The sequence below is a fragment of the Dermacentor variabilis genome, chromosome 10, assembly GCF_050947875.1.
Source record: "Dermacentor variabilis isolate Ectoservices chromosome 10, ASM5094787v1, whole genome shotgun sequence".
NCBI classification, from domain to species: domain Eukaryota; kingdom Metazoa; phylum Arthropoda; class Arachnida; order Ixodida; family Ixodidae; genus Dermacentor; species Dermacentor variabilis.
The window spans coordinates 117,807,227-117,825,355 of record NC_134577.1 but is presented as its reverse complement, the minus strand read 5'-3'; the positions used below and the strand labels follow the sequence as shown (position 1 = coordinate 117,825,355).

The 18,129-nt window shown below is 48.8% G+C and overlaps 1 protein-coding gene across 1 annotated transcript in view; it reads left to right on the top strand.

Annotated features, from left to right (window-relative positions):
* Positions 1 to 15,926, top strand: part of LOC142559687 (uncharacterized) — a 60,056-nt gene extending 44,130 nt beyond the window's left edge. The window contains exon 2 of the mRNA XM_075671251.1: positions 14,953 to 15,926. Coding sequence (XP_075527366.1) covers positions 14,953 to 15,508 — 556 coding nt within the window. The 3' untranslated portion in view covers positions 15,509 to 15,926. The remainder of the gene's footprint in view (positions 1 to 14,952) is intronic.
* The last annotated feature ends 2,203 nt before the right edge of the window (positions 15,927 to 18,129 follow it).

Genomic DNA, 18,129 nt, shown 5'->3' with positions numbered 1-18,129 from the left:
TTGAGGGATTTGGAAAGGGGTTCAACTATGGGATTAAATTGGCAAGCCCACACCATGTGGTAGAGGTTAGCTACCTCTCCACAGTGTGGGCATTGCGGGGAATATAGTGTAGGGTACCACTGGTGTAACTTAGCTGGCGTTGGGTATATATTATTTTCTAGTCTCCTAAGAGTGTTCTCTTCTAACTTATTGAGAGATTTATGTGGTGTTGGGTACTCCTTCCTGGCTGTTCTGTATGGTGCGAGATTGTCAGCATACAGCAGTTAGGTCCCAGTACTCTTCACGGTCATCAGGGGGAGACGTCCGGTATAGAAGAGCTCGGGCATGCCTGTGAGCGGCTTCGTTTCCTCCTTGTAGTTCCAGATGACCGGGAAACCAGATGACTGAGGCTTGGCTGGGTGGATGCTTAGTCAGCAATGACAACCCTGACCTGTGAATTAATCCATTATTGAAGTTGCGACAGGCGTCCTGGGAGTCAGTGAGCACATCGGCGTTGGGGTTAGATGCTATAGCTAATGCAATAGCTGCTTCCTCTGCGTGAGTGGGGATGGATGTTTTCATCGAGGCGCAATTCACCGTCGATCCTGAAAGCATTGAGACCACAATAGTCATCACTCCATTCTTTGGCCCTGCGGCGTCCACATAGAGGGTGTTAGACTGCTCGTCCCATTACTTCTGCAGGGCTTTCCCTCTTGCTTTTCTCCTTTCAACGTTATATGCGGGATGCATGTTCCGCGGAATGGGGTACACGTTGATGCGTCTCCTCACATCACGTGGTACCTCTTCCCTTTGGTCTATCGTATAGGGCAGATTAATATGGATCTTTTCGAGCGGATCTCTACCTGGTTTTGTGAGTGCGAACCTATTGAGTTGTGAGAGGCATTGTGCTTCCCACATCTCTTTGAGGGCTTTATGTACTCCTAGAGCCATGAGCTTTGCCGTTGGCGTGGAGTTTGGTAGCCCCAGTGCCGTCTTGTAGGCCTTCCGCATCAGTGTTTCCAACTTTTCAATTTCCGACTTGGGGAGGTTAAGGAATGCCGTCCCGTACATTATCTGAGAAATCGCGAAAGCCTGCACTAAGCGGATGGCGTCCCTTTCCTTCATGCCATGGTGCTTATTTCTGATACGATGCATCATCCGGAGGATTTGCTCGATATACGTTGCAAGCTTCTTCATAGTGGTGGTGTTCTGTCGCCCCTGCGGGATATACAGCCCTAGGATCTTGATCTCCGTGGGTTTCGGTACACTGAGTGATTGTATATATACACCGTGATGTTCTGTGCCAAGGGTGTCCTCCGGTTCTTCAGGATGAGCAACTCGGACTTTTCCGGCGCACACTGGAGGCCTCTTTCCCTGGCGTAGTGGTCTACCGTGTGCGCTGCTGCTTGAAGACGCTCCTCGATCTCGGCGTCACTCCCCGAGTTGCACCAGACAGTGATATCATCCGCACACAATGTGTGTTTGATACCCGGGATTTCGGAGAGAAGGCCAAGGAGATCTTTCATAGCCAAATTCAACAAAAGGGGTGACAGTACCGCCCCTTGCGGAGCTCCTCTCGGGCCTAGAGTGATGGGATCCGATTTTATTCCACCGAAGTTTATAGTGGCTTGCTTTGCTGATAAGAAGTTTTTGACATAGTTGTAGGTTCTGGCGCCACAGTTGGTGTCGGCGAGGCTTTGAAGAATATTTTTATGCAGAACGTTGTCAAACGCTTCTTTCAAATCAAGTGCCAGGATGGCTCTTGTCTGTGACTTGGGGGGTGTCTCAAGGAAATCCTTGTATAGGTACAAGAGGGCGTCCTGGGTCGATAGGTGAGGGCGAAAGCCGAATTGAGTGTTAGGTAGGAGGTTGTTCTCTTCTAAGTATTTACTGATTCTCGTGTTGATGACCCTCTCTATGAGCTTGCCCAAACATGAGGTCAGCGATATCGGTCTTAGATTATCCAGTTTAAGGGGTTTGTTCGGCTTCGGAATAAACCGAACCTCGGCCGTCTTCCAGGATATTGGTAGCGTTCCTGTAGCCCAATGCTGCTCGTTGAAGCATTCCACCAGCGAGGTGATGGTGTCATCGCTGAGATTAAATAAGAGCTTTGCTGTTATTTGATCTGGACCTGCATTTTTTTTTCATGGCCGCTATTTCTGCTTTGATCTCTTCTTTCGTTAGTGGGATGTCCAGCTTCGCATTCGGCAGCCCAGAATACTCCGGTTGTTCCACGACTGGGTCCGTGCACAGATACCTGGTCTTGAGCTTTTCCATCAACTCTGTGTCCGTACCCGGGATGGTGTCTGTCTTAGTGGCCGACTTGCTGCTGCTAGGGTCGATTAAGACACGCAGGAGCTTCCAAGTCTTTGGCACACCTGGCTTCCCCTGAATACCATCGCAGTTCTGTCTGGCCAAGAATATCGAGTAGGATTCTGCCTTTCTGTTTATCTCGTCTATTTTTTTCCTGAGTTTGCGGTTAAGCAGTTGTCTTCGCCATCTCTTTGTCAATGAGTGTCTTGCTTCCCATAATTGTAGAAGGTGCGGACCGACCGCTGGGCTATCTTCTATCGTGCAGACCTCTTTCGTAAAGGCTTTCAAAGCTTGCACCTCACCTTTAAGCCATTCCTCTAGGTTTGTAATAGGGTTTGCAGTAGATGCCCGGGCCTGTCTCCACATGTCCCAGCTCGTAATTCTTGCGATACCTATTTTGCGTTCGCACGCGTTTGCGCTTATCTCCAGAGAGAGGATGAAGTGATCGCTTCCCAGGTGCTGTTCGGTATTCTTCCAAATCGCGCTGTTTATGTTCTTGGTGAACGTCAGGTCCGGACACGTATCTCTACTAACAGTTTCCCAGCCTCATAGGGTAAGTGGGATCAGTGAGGATCGATAGCCCTTCTTGCGTCACTACTTCTTCCAGTTTTCTGCCTTTCGGTGTCGCCACCGGGTAGCCCCATGAAGGGTGCGGTGCGTTGAAGTCGCCCTCAGTCGCCCGCTAAGCTCAGAAATTTCTTTATGAGGGAACCCAATCTTGCGTGCTTGTCTTTGGGAGGGCTGTAAACATTCAATACATGCGTGCTTGTCGCTCCTCTTTGGAGAGGAAGAATAGTAATATAACAGTGCGCAATATCCAGCTCGAAAGGGACGTGCAGTATGGCAGTGTATAGTTTCTGCACTAACGTGGCAGTTAACTGGTCTTGCTGATAAGTAACATAATCTTGGAGTTTGATATGTGCGGTTCTTGAATTAGGATAGCTGCCGGTGGGTCAGATTCCTGAGATAGTAGGAGATGAAGAGCCGCCTGCTTTCTCCTGTAGCCCCGGCAGTTCCACTGCCAGATCTTTATTCTAGGTTCAGCTGGCATGGTGAGTCCGTATCGGAGAGCTCGTGCACTTGCATTGTACGAGCGAATTTGGACTTACGTCTTTTATCCGCATGTTCCTTCCGAAGTGCAGAAATTGCCTTCTCCGTGTATCGTCTGTTTGCAGTCTGCTCTCGAATTTCTTGGAATTGGGCGTTCACGTAAATTGGGAAGGCTCGAAACTCCTCCGTGAAGGATCGGAGTCCTTGGATAATTTGTTGGTAGACCTCGCCTAAGGCAGGCTGGGAGCTAGGTACCTGCTGTGTTTAGCTTTGAGGAGTCGGCTGAGTTACCGGCGTTATTGCATTAGTAGTGGCTCGCTTAAGCTCTTGGTTTTGGATTGCTAAAGCGCTGACTTGTTTTTTAAGACTTTCTATCTCTTTTTTGAGTGCTGCCAACTGCGTGTTATTCTGCGGTGAGGACGAGGGGAGGGGAGGCCACTCTGCAAAGCTCACCTTCGAATCTGAGAGCTGACCCGAGGACGTCTTCTTCAGCGATCCGGTGGTCTTCGTGAGGTTCTCCTTCCCTTGTTCTTTACCCGCCTCCACGTGACTGGCGCTCTGGTTGGAGCCGGTTCCCCGGCGTCTCGAGCTCGAACGGCCGCGAGAGGTGGAACGAGAGTGGGAGACTGATGACGACGCTCCTCGCCATCGCTGTTCAGGCCGCTTCTTCTGCCTCGGCCTGCTCCTACCTTCTTCAAGTTCCGTTGTTGATGCCGCGTTTGATGACGTGGCACTAGCGTTCTTGTTCAGCGGTCTGTGGAATTTCTCCTTGCAGTCCCTTGAATAAGCCTTGTGCGGACCCTTGCACAGCGCGCAAACGGGTGCGCACTCTTGCGTCTCATCTGGACTCGGCGTTCCACAGTTCTGGCAAGCAGCCCCCTTGGGTTTCGGGCAGACGTCTGCTCGGTGACCTGGCATTCCAGAGTTGATGCAAGCCGCCCTCGTTTTCCGGTAGATGTAACAGCGGCGCTCTGACCACCCGTAGTTGACCGTGAATGGAACTTTCTGGCCGGCGAAGACGATGACTGCCGACGTAGTCTTGCCCAGACGGCGCGCTCCCAGGATTGTATGGCTGGGTGAGGAGACGTCTTGGAAGATAGAGTCATCACCCACTTCAAGCTTGATATTATGTATTACACCCCTGCAAACATCCTCTGGCAAGGCAACATAGGCGGTGACCGTTATACTCTTGCCGTCGAGGTGCAGACTATTAAGCTTGGCGAGGCGGAACGCATCTTCCTCACAGTGAGTACATATCATTATAATGGTCTGCTGGCTAACAACGCGCAGAGTTGGCTTTTCTTGTAGCGGTGTGTCGAGGGCCGCTTGGATCCCGAATTCGAGATCGAAGGAGCGTGGAGCCACAGATTGCAGATCCACCGTGGTTTTAGGTCGGATGATGACCTTGTATGGAAAATTCTTTAAACTCGGTGGACGCGGAGGTCTCGGTGCGGGAGGCTCTCGGCGTTCTTTCTGCTCCGGCTCTTGCTTGGGAGCTGTCGATTTAGCTTGCGCCGCTCTTTCGTTGTTGCGCCGGGACCATATGTTCCAGCCATGGCTGTTGTCTTCCTTCGGGAGATCCTGCGGGGGCATCAGCTACTGCTGGGATGTTGGTACATGACTGAAGTCCGTCTCCGTCGGGTCGTAGCCTCTTAGGGAATTCATAGTAGTCGCGGTAGTCATGAGTGAAGCGGGAGCACTCACCGGCGAACGTCGTTAGACCGAGCGTTGCGCGAACGCCATGACGCGCATCCGCGGGCGCACCTGCGTCTCTCCTGCGGTGAGGCACCCAAACCAATCGGCCGTTAGGGTTAGCGCTCTTCGCGTAGTGCTGATAAGTCAGACAGTCTTTACCGCCGAGAATATGGCACTCACAGGTTCACTGGTGGTACCAGGCGATGCCAGGCGTTGAAGGGAACCCGTCGATGGTAAATATACGGTGATCCAATATTGTAATCCGCCGCAATCGAATATTGTCAACTGTAAGCAACGAACACTGCGCCTTCACTACAAGACCCTGTTTTTCTAAGAAATCGAGGTGCCTAGAAGACATCGAGGAGACAGTCCCGCAAGCGGCGGGCTGCATGCCTGCAGCCTCGCCGCCCCCCCCCCTGGTTCGACCCCCCCTTCGCTGACCGCAGGCATCTCCCTCCGCCTCGAGTCCCGCGTTTTACGACCCTGGCGGTGTACAGTAGCCTGTGTCGTTGAGAGTAAAGTTGCATTTCAAAGAGAAAGGTTGTGTGTCTGCTGGCTCCCCCAAGTTCGCGAGGCGCCCTTGTTGCGTGGGAGCCGCTTGGGGCGAGTGTACGCGAGAGCCTTACTTTGCGTCGCGTTTTCTGGCCGACAGTGGCACATTCGCGGGCCACTCGGCCAAGCTAGTTTTGTAACCAAGTGCGCGGTTAGCTAGCTGAGTCCGCGGTAGAGAACCCCTTTTTGTTTACACAACGGAGCCCATGCATCGAACGTCCGCTCCTGACGAACGCTTGCAGCGTTCCCAGTGCACCGAAGAAGCCCAACAGCTCGCCCGCCTTGGCATCAAGAACCAGCAGAGGACCGACAGCCAACACTACTACAGTCTTCGACGACGCTAAGTGGAATAGCAGCCCGGCGACCGCGTTTGGGTTTGGACCCCGATACGCTGACGAGGACTCAGTGAGAAACTGTTACGCCGCTATTTCGGAACCTATAAGATCATCCAGCGCCTTGGTGCACTCGACTATGAGGTTGCGTCAGACGGCTATTCGCTAACACAGCGGCGCCGCTCACGACCTGAAATAGTCCATGTTGTGCGGCTTGAGCCGTACTACCAGCGCTAACTAACTTCGGGACTTTGCATAGCTGAACTTTGGACTTTCTTTTTTTTTTTGGACTGGGTTACTTTGCACTTTGCTTCTGTGTTATTTTGTTACTTTCGTTCAATAAGTGTCCTTTTTTTTTCGTTTTCCAGTTATGTTTGTAGCATCGTACGATGCTTTTGAGAGGGTGCCATTCACACGTGTACTTCGTCGTCTTTTTCAGGGGACCCATGTTGTCTACCAACCGGGAAAACCGGGAATTCTCAGAGATCTTGAATAAGCTGGAAATACTCAGGGCAAACTCAGGGAACTTGTGCTTCTATCAGGGAAAATTAGCTATCGTTTTATTGAAAGCGGACGAAAGTCGTCCTAATGCTGGCTCGAGTAACAGAGAGGAACCGTAACGAGTTGCCTTTGACGCCCTGTCGTCGGTTGGAGGAGTTTCCAGTGTACAGCCGACGACCGAGTTTCCGAACGCCCGATTTTTGGGACATGCCCTATAATGCGGACGGCTTCGCGGCACCACCATGTACCCCATAGAGTCAATGTATAAGAGCGTCTGAAATTCCGGACGCAAGCACCCTTCGCCGTCCGATTTTGCGGACTTTTTGTCGTGACCGCAGCTCCTAAACGGAATTAATCAAAGCCAACACCGCCGTTTTGATTATCTCGCCTCCTCGAACCAGCGCTCGTCGCAGATCCGCTGGCAGCCGTAGCCACCACCGCGGCAACGTGAGGCCTACCTTCCACGTTCGCTGTAAACGTTCTTGCCGTTCGGTGCCGTGTTTTTCATTGAAAGAATTCGCCGCTGTTAGCAATGGTCCCGACTACGCCTCTGCAATACTCGCGACTGGCTTCGAAGCTTAGAAAGCACGGCGCGTTGCATAATGCAGGCTCCCAAAAGGCATCTTTGCCTCAGCACAGAAATGTTACGCGCTGAAGCTCACGTGAAATATTGCGGTGAAGCTTAACAAGCGTGGGAAGGGGCAATTGTCATGGGAAACAATAGATTTTCCCTAATTATACACGCGTGCACCCGCCATCTCCTGTCACAGTACAAGCACCGATATGCCTAATGACTGTACTGACAGGCCTTCAGAGCTTTTTCGGACGTGCCTGTGGTGATTTGTGTCCTTCGGGGCTTTTTAAAAGAACATGCAGTCATTTTTTCGGACTGCCTGATTTCTCGGACGTTTTAGCGTCCCCTAGGCAGTCCGAAAAATCGGACGTTGATGTACAACTGATCAAGAAGATGATTCAAATAGTCCGTAGGGCGAACGTGTGGCAGAAAGAGGACGAGAACAGCAAGGACCGTCGCGTTGAGGAATGATCGTCAACTGAACTGTGCCGCCTCTTCTTTGAAGGAGCTTGAACTTATAAAGGAAAGTTTTGGCTGACGCCGAGGTGCAGGTGACCCTCATCCAAACCAAAATATACTTTTTAAAGTATTGGAACGCAACACTGAGGCATTGTACAAGGGCTGAGAGTAGGTCAGCACAGCCGAGAATGACTTTCCAGCTGCTGAGAGAACCTCACTTGTGGCAAAGTTCGGGCCTTATACCAATGAGCTTGCTATCAGTTGATAGAAATAGCGCATTTTAGAAAATATTTGCTTCTGTGTGCATCTCTTTTCATTCTTATTTGAAAATGTTCAACTCAATTTGCGATAGGCTTTACCATTTTTCTATATTTTATTCGCTGTACATTTTACTACCCTTCCCTTCATTTTTCTATTTTGAATAAAATAAACATTGCTCCTTACTATTCAAACTGCATTAAGCCCTTTTTTATTTATTACTATGCTTACTTAGAGAGTGACAGCATCGGGCGACATGGTGTCAGCCCGTCTTGACATAAAACGAAGTTCTGTGTCACTAAGGATTTTCAAAGGCACTCAGGGAAAACCTGGCAAATTCCGGAAATTTTAAAATGTCAACTTGGTAGACACCCTGGCCGGACCCCTTTTCACCGTCTAACAAACGTTATCGCTCAGCGCAGGATGCGCCTGCACGTATCAGAAGTTTCTCGAATGTTATCGATGTTTCTACACATCGTCTGTTGTCACCCAAGCTTGTGCAATCTGATTGCATGTGCGACGCGAATTCTGTAGTACTTTCAGGAAGACACGCGAACACCAGCGATTACTCTGGAACCTTCGATGGCTGATGTATAAAAGCCGACGCGCTTGACGGCCGCTGATCAGATTTTCGACAATCGCCGACTGTGTTTGCCGTTATTGTTGTCCTTTGAGTGTAGCTTGCTTCTGAGGGCCCAAGTTCGCCCAATAAACGGCTAGTTTCGTCATTCACAGTTTTGCCATAGAGAAATTCCACAAGAGCGGACACTCCCATAGAGCACAGCGGCTGAATTCACTGTAGCGCACCAAGCGGATGGCATTTACTCCTTCTGGTTCCGGTTTTGGGCGCGCGCGTTTTGAGCGCCAGCTGGTACGCGCCACGCCGGCTCCGCTGATCAGCGCGTAAATTTTTTCGCTTCCACTGCTGAGCCACGCGCGGCCTTGGCGCGGTATCGTTTTATTATTTAGTAAAAATGATTGCGAATGATCTTTACAAACCTCCACCGAATTTGTGCCACATGCAATTTCATAAGAAAACGCAAGGCGTCTTCTAAAACGATTAAATGTTTATTTTGTTCTGTATAAATTGTTCGGAATTTATAGCCCGGAACAAGATATATATATATATATATATATATATATATATATATATATATATATATATATATATATATATAGAGAGAGAGAGAGATTGGTATATAGACCTAGCAGGAATAGTGCGTGTAGAGGCGAAACGTGCGTATGTTGTGAAAGGGCGGCATTACAAATAAATTCACTTTTGCACACATTTTGTAGCATATAGACTCCTCCCAAACAATGTCATAAAATGTTAAGAAAACATCCGATTTTTGAAGCATTGCTTCCTGCCCGGGCATTATTTCCTGCACTATGAAAGCACAAATACACGGGTGACTGGACGTTTCCAAAACAACTTGGCCTAAGTCGACGCGATGGTACAAAGTACACAGAGGTGGCCACAACACAGGCGCTCAGCCAGACCATGTTACACACTCGCAGAATGCCTTCTACTCGCACTCAAGATAAATTTGTGGGTGCAAAGCCTGTTTTCAGTCGCTCAGTAGACAGAATTTTGAAGTTCTTGGTTTTCGAGCTCCTCGGCGTTATCGTTTGTGCGTCCTGCCGACGCAAGCAACAGACTCCCGTGTTATCCCTATTGGCAATCGTTCGTCGCGTTTTCGACAAGCGTGAGTACCGAAAGAAGGCAGATGTTGTTGCAAGGCCATAAAATGAGTCACAAACTTGCTCCACTAAAATTCAGTACACGCCAAGCTAACTGTCACCACGGCCGGCTTGCCTTTTTCCTAACTTCTTGACAGCCCCAGGCGCGGCGAGCATGCCTCAAAAGTATCCCAAAAATTTCGAATTACAATAATTTTGGGGGTCAGAGAATGCGTCACGAACTTGTCTCAGTAAGATTCAGTACACGCAAAACTGCGACACAGAGCCGAGCTGCTTTTCGCTGACTGCGGCACAACGCCAGGCGCGGCGCGCGTACTTCAGAAGCATCCCAAAAAGTAGCGAAATACAATACTGCTGGGGACCAGGGAAATCGTCAAAAACTGCCACCATGGTCGGGCTGCTTTTAGCTAACTGCGCCACCAAGCCGGGTGCGGAAAGCGTGCCCAAAAATACCGAAATAAGTTACGATGATGCTTGGGCGCTCATAGAAATCGTTGCAAGCATTTCCCAGTACAAGTCATTAGCTCAAATTAACTGCACCAGAATGGCCGAGCTGTTTTTCGCTAACTGCGTCACTAGTGTCGGTTTTCTGCCGTAAGCCTAAATTAGCTTTGATATGCGTCGCTGATTGTCAAACAAAATTTGTCACCTTGCCATAGTCCAATAGTGCAGTGGTGGCGTGTGGAAATGCAGAAAGAACGCAAGAAAACGCCGGGAGCCCAACAAACAGTACATCCAAAAGAGACGGGTCGCCGAACAGGCGAACTTCACATGCGCAGACGGGCTCGCTCGCTTCGGTGGCACGTCTGGCGCATGACGCATCATATGACGTGTCTGGCGTGCCGCCAGCTTGTTGCTAGGTGGCGCAAGAAAAATTGGTCGCGTAGTACAAGCATATTTTCGCAAAACTTTCTTTAGGTTTAGCGGGAAAGAATAAAAAAATAAAACGTTGTCTGTAAGTTCATTTCACATTTTTTTCTTTTTCCGTTTCTCGCGTCATCTAACGGATGGGATTAACACTAGGCGTGACGTGTTTCCAGTTTCCAGTTTTCGCCGAGTGTCCCCTCTTGTTGAATTTCTTTCTCTGTGGTTTTGCTGCCTTCCTCACCGTCACTACCACTTGTAAATATTTCCTCGATGTATCGTAAATGTGTTTGAGGCTTGTCTGTGCAGCGCGATAGTGAATCTGTTTCTATAATCTCATAAGTATGTTCGCGTACTATAGCTTGGTGTAAAAGGCGTACCCATACTTGTCCCATATATTCTAGGTAGTAATTCTCAAATTTGAAGTAGTTGTGTGTTATAAATAATCCAAGACAAGTAGACTTCAATAGAGTGTTGTGCTTTGTGCTTAGATAGCGTTGCTTTCATCGAAGATAAACCATCGGGGATTGGAATATTGGTGTACAGGGCCGTCAGGTCTAGTGTTGCGAGAATTATGTTTTTGGGCAGTGTGCATTTACTATTATTGTCCTCAATAATTCTCAGTAGCTGGGGCTTATCTTGTACAAATGACGGAAGTGTTATGGAGAGTCGCCAAGGAAGTGGTTAAGGAATGTGTATATGCTCTATGTTGGGCTGTTGTTTGATACTATCGGGCCCCTTGGGATGTTAGCGGTGTTCAGTGGATGGAATTTTATGAATTTTTCGAAGAGGTAGAAGCGCCCGGCAGTTTTGTTGCTTGGTTTAAGAAATTTGTATTCTGACGACGTTATCAGTTCATCAACCAAAAGTGATTGAGCCGGTTGGTAATTGTCAGTGTGTAGGATAATTTTAGATCGTTATCTGGCTTACGGTAAAGTTCTGGGTTGTTTAGCTGTCTGTAAGCGTCGTGCTTGTACTTTCCTAGTGGTCAAATAGCCATCCTTCCACCCTCATCTTCTTCCTTAATAACGATGTTATTCCGGTAACTAAGATTTTAAATTATACGACTCTCTGAGGCGATTATGTTTTTAGGTCGCTTAGATGTCTTGGATTGGCTTAAAATTTCTTTACTGACAGTTTCAAGATATAAATCAAGTTCGATGGCTTGTTCTGGTTCGGGAGTATATTGGGAAGTGTATTCGGCTCTAAGTGGTGTCGTCCTAGTGTCTGCTACGTTGTTGACTGCGAAAAATGTCTGATATGTATTCACTGGAAAAATTCTGAAAGGTCCTTGTTAAGCTCGACTTTATTATTTCATAAAAATAATAAGTAATTATTAACAAGTAACAAGAAACACTTGCAGAGGGAAGTGAACTGTCTAATGGGTAATAAATAGGTTCGCCTAATTGTGTGGGATAGTCAGGCAGCTATTCCCATCCGGCAGGTTCGAGGTCGGGAGCCAGAGAGGGTCTCCCTCGGTGGCGCTGTTTTATAGCTTTTTACCTTTGTAAGAGGAATTTCCTCCTCGCCCGTCGGATACCTTCTAGCGAGTCACGAAAAGGGTGCGCGCGCCGCGAGAGCGAGGAAGAACCGGGAGTGGGCGTAGTGCGCTTCTCCCTCATCTACGCCGGCTCTCGACCCAACCGCAACGTGCGACGGCGACGAATTGAGTACGCGGGGGAACATGGGTGCGTGTGTTCCTGTGTCTGGCGTCCATGACGGCGCCAGGTCCCGAAGTGGCTTGCCGTGGCAGCAGCTTAAGTAGTTTTCTGTCTTCCGGTGGCCCCCGCAGGTGCGTCAGCAGGCGTTTGGTGTGTTGCGACACCACGTACCCGAGCACATCAGGGTCGGACCCTCCCCCCGTGTAGCCATGCGCAGCTTAGCCGTGCCAGGAGAAAGGAGAATCCTGGTGGTTGAGCCGATGCCGAGTGCTCGGACGTTTAGGGCTTTCTGATGGTGGCGACACACCTCTCTGGCCTCTGCTTCACATAGAAAGAGCCTCCGGACTTGCTCACCTGGAGGAAATCGGCAGTCATCTTTTCCTGTCCTCCTCTTCAATCTTCGTCTTTCTCTCTCACTTCAATTCTTTTTATTTCCGGTCTTTCTGGCAGTAAGGGGTAACCTTCTGTGGAATGAGTAATCGTGGCAACACAAATTAGGTTATAGTGGAAACGTACAGTTCGCGCCCGCAAGACTTGTCTATATTTAGAACTCCTGTGGAGTCCCCTTGTTGGGCGCCACGATGGGCGGCTGGCGCTTGTGCCGAAATCTAGATACATGGATGTTTCCTTCCCCAAACTTCCAGATCGCCCTCAGAAACGAGGTTGCACCGAACATGCTTTTCATTTTTTTCCTGGAAACAGACTGCAAAACTTCCCCCGATTCCATGTCATCCATTCTGATAAACCTGAAGACAATAAGAATTTCACCTTTGCTCGTGTGAAAATCTCTCACGGAAGCTCATAGAGCAGGCTACAAGGCATCTAAGATGGCTGGTGGTAATCTCCTTTTAGAACTCCGCAATGCGAAACGCAAAAACCTTCCTAACCTAACGTCATTCGGGGAAATTCCAGTGACAACAACCCCGCACCGGTCTGTGAACACCAGTCGTGGTGTTGTCTCCGATGATGACCTGATGGAGCTGACAGAAGCTGAATTATTGGAAGGCTGGAGCGAGCGAAATGTCGTGGTCAATGTTGAATGCGTTATCATAAGTTGCGACGGCAAGGAGATCAAAACTGGGCATCCAATACTCTCGCTTTGGCAAATCGATTACTCATTCTGCCCCGGACAATCGAGGCAAGCTATGTGAAGATCCGGGTCAGGCCATATGTTACAAATTCTCTTCGATGCTCTAAGTACCACCCTTTCGGTTACAGTTCCCAGAATGGCCGGGCCGACAAAAACGTGCTAAATGTACTGACCGCGAACGTACCTTTGAAACATGCGAAAACGCTTCAGAATGCGTGAACTGTGATGCCGAGCATGCCGCATATTCGCGGTCATGCCCGCCCTGGAAGAAAGGAATATGGATGGACATAAGAAAGAGACTGTTATAATCAAAATCAAAGAAAATACATCAGTCAAGGAGGCTCACAGGCGGGTATCACAACTGCCAAAGAACAGCTTTGCCGAAGTGGCGTGTCAGGGGGCAGCGCCACAGGCCCCCTCCTCCCCTCTCCCCCCCCCCCCCCCCCCCCCCGGCGACGCCACCCGCCTTGTTGGCGGCTGCAGCATGCGCTGCTCTGCCGTCACAGAAGTGGCCATCGACCTCCGGGCTGGTGGCGTCAAGGGTCTAGTCGCTCGCGACGAGGCGTTAACATTAAACAAACAGCTCGCAAAAGCGCGTGTCCAGCGCCTCACAAGAGGCAATGGACATAGCCAACTAGACGGCACCGCCAGCGCCCGAGGACCGGCGAGATTCTCGCTATCGTGCCAGCAAAGAAAAGCCCCGCATCACAGGGCCCAAAAGGAGCTCTGTAAGTTATATTAGTCTTCTTACACAAGACACACAGCACGAACATCGTCTGCAGCATGGATACGCAGGGATGTCAGAAGACTTCATAACCTCGACGACATCTCAGAACTCAGAACTATTTCGCGCGTTGTAGGCAAACGCCGTAAACAGCAAAGAAAGAAAGCGGAGGAGGAGAACAAGGCATCTGAATGGTAGTTGACTCTCGGATGACGTTACGCACAAGGAGAGTAGGTAAGGAGGTGGTGCTCCAACTGAGGCAGCCCCATCTGCAACCACTGAGCCATGTTCGCAGGGAGGTCGCAGAAAACAGCGTCTATATGTCCTTTACTCTGAATTGTTGTACATCTGCACCCGCAACAATCTTCGCGTCGAGCGCAGACTCTTAATGGATAGACATTGCAACAAAGTTGCAGCCAAAATACGCGGGGTAGTGCAGGCCACTGCCAAGTGTCAACTGGGCTGCTGTGGTTATAACAAGATATACTGTGTCATTGTAACGCCTAGAATTGTGGTTGGCAGCAAGATTGCGATTTGACGTCCCTGCTGATATGCCCATATGATATTGTGAGTCGTGGATGACATGGCAATATGTGGCATGTTACGCAGGAAGGTATCACTGACATCTACAATTGCCTTCGATGCTTTCTGCCCGAATCATTTTGTTTCCTTTTTATGTTATGTTCCTGCACAATCTCCTTCATTGTGGCGCAGTTCTCTCCACCAGCAATTTTAATGTCGGTTTACTGTTTAGCCTGTGAATCACGCAATATGGGCTGAAGTGCCCAAGGACAATTTTGGCGACTGCAAGAACTCGGTTATTTGCCATGATATGTCTTAATTAGCGTCAATAATTTAAAGCCTTTACCTTAGTGCTCTGCTTGATGTGCCTTTGTCTCCATTTGAAGAACTGTAACATAAACCTAGACAACTGGTATTAAAGTTTTCCTCATCATTGTTTCATTTTTGTGAATGAACGCAAACCAAAGAATGGTTGTCCTAATCCTCACAATATGTTGTAGGTGTACAGATAGTTATCTATTGCAGGCGTCGGTGGTGCGCGGAACAAAGAAACTACACTGGCGCTGCCACAATAAGACGCATAAAAATATCTATATCTAAGTTGTAAACATTGTCGAAGAACGTGTGCTGAGTTGCGCAGTTACAATAACCGTGTCCATATCTTTTCATTGCCGCAGCTCCAGCCGCGAGGAGGCGGTGGCTCGTCTGGAGGAGAGCTCAGAGGCCACGGAGGTGTACGAAACCGAGTGGTGGCAGGCAGGTGGTCTTGAAGACGACGAGTCCCCCGTGCACATAACCGCCGAGTACAGCGGCTGGAGGACGGCACCGTACCAGCGCACCCCAAGTTCCATGACGCCCTCGGCTGTATGCCATATGGAGACCGCGCCGAACACCTCTAAACTCACACCGTCTGCATGCGGGGAACAAGACACTTTCCTTTCTCCTTCTCGTCTCCTTGAAGACAGAAGCGTTCAGAGCCTGCCGTGCCTTTACGACGTGGATAAAACCTTCCTCGAGAAATTTCCCGAGTTGAAGCGTGTGGACCAGGAGGCATCAAACGATGTCGCCGATGCAGCCGATGCTGTGAAGGTCGCTGCCATCATTTTGCAAAAGGCCATAAAACGGGACTCAATAATGAGACGAGAAAGACACAAGCTCCACGTAGACGTTTTGCTCCTGAAGAAGGCTAAACTTAAGTTAGCTTTAGAGAGAAGAAGCAGAATGCTCATTTAGGGAAGTGTCATGAGAACTCTGAAATTCTTTCTAGTTCAGCAGGCGTTTATCAGGCCGTCCTACACAATGACAAAAGACAAATGCAAGTTTATTCTACGTTATGCTAAGAATGCTTTACTACTTTCTGTCGAAGACATTGTCTAAATTATTTACTCTCAACTACTGCGATATATAGAATATTGTCACACATTTAACTTTATATTTCGAATCACCCTAATGTGTTAAAATGGATATTAGGTGGACTTAGCTGAAAGCACATGAATGACTGGAAAAAGAACCGCGTGCAATTTCAATTAGATGGTGCCCGTAAACGGAGCTAAACTCTGTATCGTCGGTGTATTTAAAAAACCTCGAAGACTTCAGGAGAAATGCAGCATTACCGACGTAAAAATCTGCAAGACTTTAACTCCATGAATAAAGACTGGGTTTGTGGATATTATTTGATTCATTGTTTTCACGAAGATGTGGAATGTTATGCGATATTTTTATTACAGTATGAATCCACTTGTAATTGGGGGTCATGCGACGTGCGGCATCATGACATAGAAGATTAAATTTTAGGTATAAAGAAAACGTCATCTCAAAGCGTTTTCTTAATGTTGGGGAACGCGTTAAGTCTACCTGTTGCAAGGTCCAAAACCATGTTCAAATGTTAACACAAAATTGTAGGTTTGTTTCACAGCTTTCTTCGTTTTTCTTGCACGACTAGGTGATGGTTTGTAGATGACTATGACATGGCTCATAGCTAGACGCGTTGTATGTATCTCCAGATTCCGTGCTTTCTTATGCCTGAAATATTTGTCCGAACATACTTGGGAGTGTAATAATTTTTGCTCTCTGACACGCTCGACTAAGTACAGTGGCTGAGCGTTTGGGCCGCCTGATTTTTTGAATAAGCGCACATGTTGTGAAGAGGCAAACTCAAAGAGTAAATATTACGTGATCAAGCACAGCATCAGGTCACGCTCGTAAGACTAATGAATCAGCACCGAAACATAACTTATCCAAGACCTGCCTTTAAATAAGGTATCAAAGAACTCGAAACCTTTCGTGAGGAACAAGGTTTAATAAATCAAAAACCATTTCCTTCTGTGAAGGTGGATGACTAGCGAAGCTGTTTAGCACACGACACGGAGGTGACATAGAATACGGAACAAAAAGAAAGAGTAACTTTATTCAATATAATTAAAATAAGGCACGATGGTTGGAGCCGCTATTTCAGGGCCCCACTGGCACGAGCGGCTCGCTGGGCTTGGTCCAGAAGAGCCAACTGGCTCTCCCGACCCTCGTCCGCAAGCCATTCCTCCTTGCCTATTCCTCATTAGTGGATGTTGGTGTAATACGGGGCTGTCTATGTGCGGTGGCCTCCTGGGGCACTCCCATGTGATGTGTTTTAGTGTGGGTGTGTCTGTGCACCACGGGCACTCGTCAGTGAACCTCGTGGGGTGTATTCTGTGGAGGTGGTGCAGGTTGGGGTATGTATTCGTCTGAATACGACGCCAGTCCCTCTCCTGTTGGCTGTTTAAATCGGAGTGAGGATGTCCAAAACGTCTCCGCTGCTGTCTTTGCTGTAGGAGGATGTCACGAGAATTCGGTGGAAGGTCGTCGTTAGGCCATGCCGTTGCTCGGACGTTTAGTCCTCGAGCAATACGGTCTGCCCTCGCGTTTCCTTCCAGTCGCTCGTGTGCCGGACACCATACGATAGTGTGGTGCCCCTCTAGTTGAGCGCCTAAAATTTTTATTATTGATTTAGGTGCCGTTCCGTAAAAACAGGCAGCAAGCCGCTTGTGAGTCGGATAATATGACAGCCGAATTGGTTTGGCGCTCGGCGTCCTGAATGGCCAAGGCGATGGCTGCAGTCTCTGCCACGCATGCCGAGGCGGTTTTGAAGGATGCCGTTGTTATGTTCTTGCATGTAGAGACTATGGTGAAATTGTCTGAGCTGGCTCGACTGGCATCCGCATAATGCACCCCTGGCCCCATGCCAAAACGTTTGTGAAGGGTCTTTACCCTTGCTTTGCGTCGTCCGAGATGGTACTTGGGGTGCATGTTTTTGGGAATTGGGGCCACCGCGATGTGCGATCGAACATTGTGATCTATCTGTGCCGTTTCCTCTCCGCAATACTGGGGTCTCAGGGAAAATCCTAACCTCGGCAGTATTTCCCTGCCCTGAGTTGAAGAACAAAGTCGTTCTTTATGAGCATATAACGTCGCGACTGCGTACCCGTCAAAAGTATTGTGCAGGCAGTCCCTCGAATCTCTCTGTGCTAGCGCATTCGGGAAGGCCAAGTGCGGCTTTGAAGGCTTTTCTTATTATTGTGTTTGCTTGTATAATCTCTTGGTTTGTCAAAGCCTGATACGGAAGGGCATATCTGATTCGGCTAATTACGAATGCGTGAACCAGGCTGATGGTCTATCCCTCAGTTAGGCCGTCTCTGCTTCTTGCCACTCTCCGTATCATTCTGGCCACGTTTCCTGTGACCACCTTTAGTTTTTGAAGGGTGTGAGATGTTCCAGCGTTCTGCTGTATCCACATCTCCAATATTCTGAGTGTCTCCACTTCACGGATTGGCGCCCCGTCGAGAGTCAGAGTGAGTCGCACCCAGTCCTTCTTTCTTGCG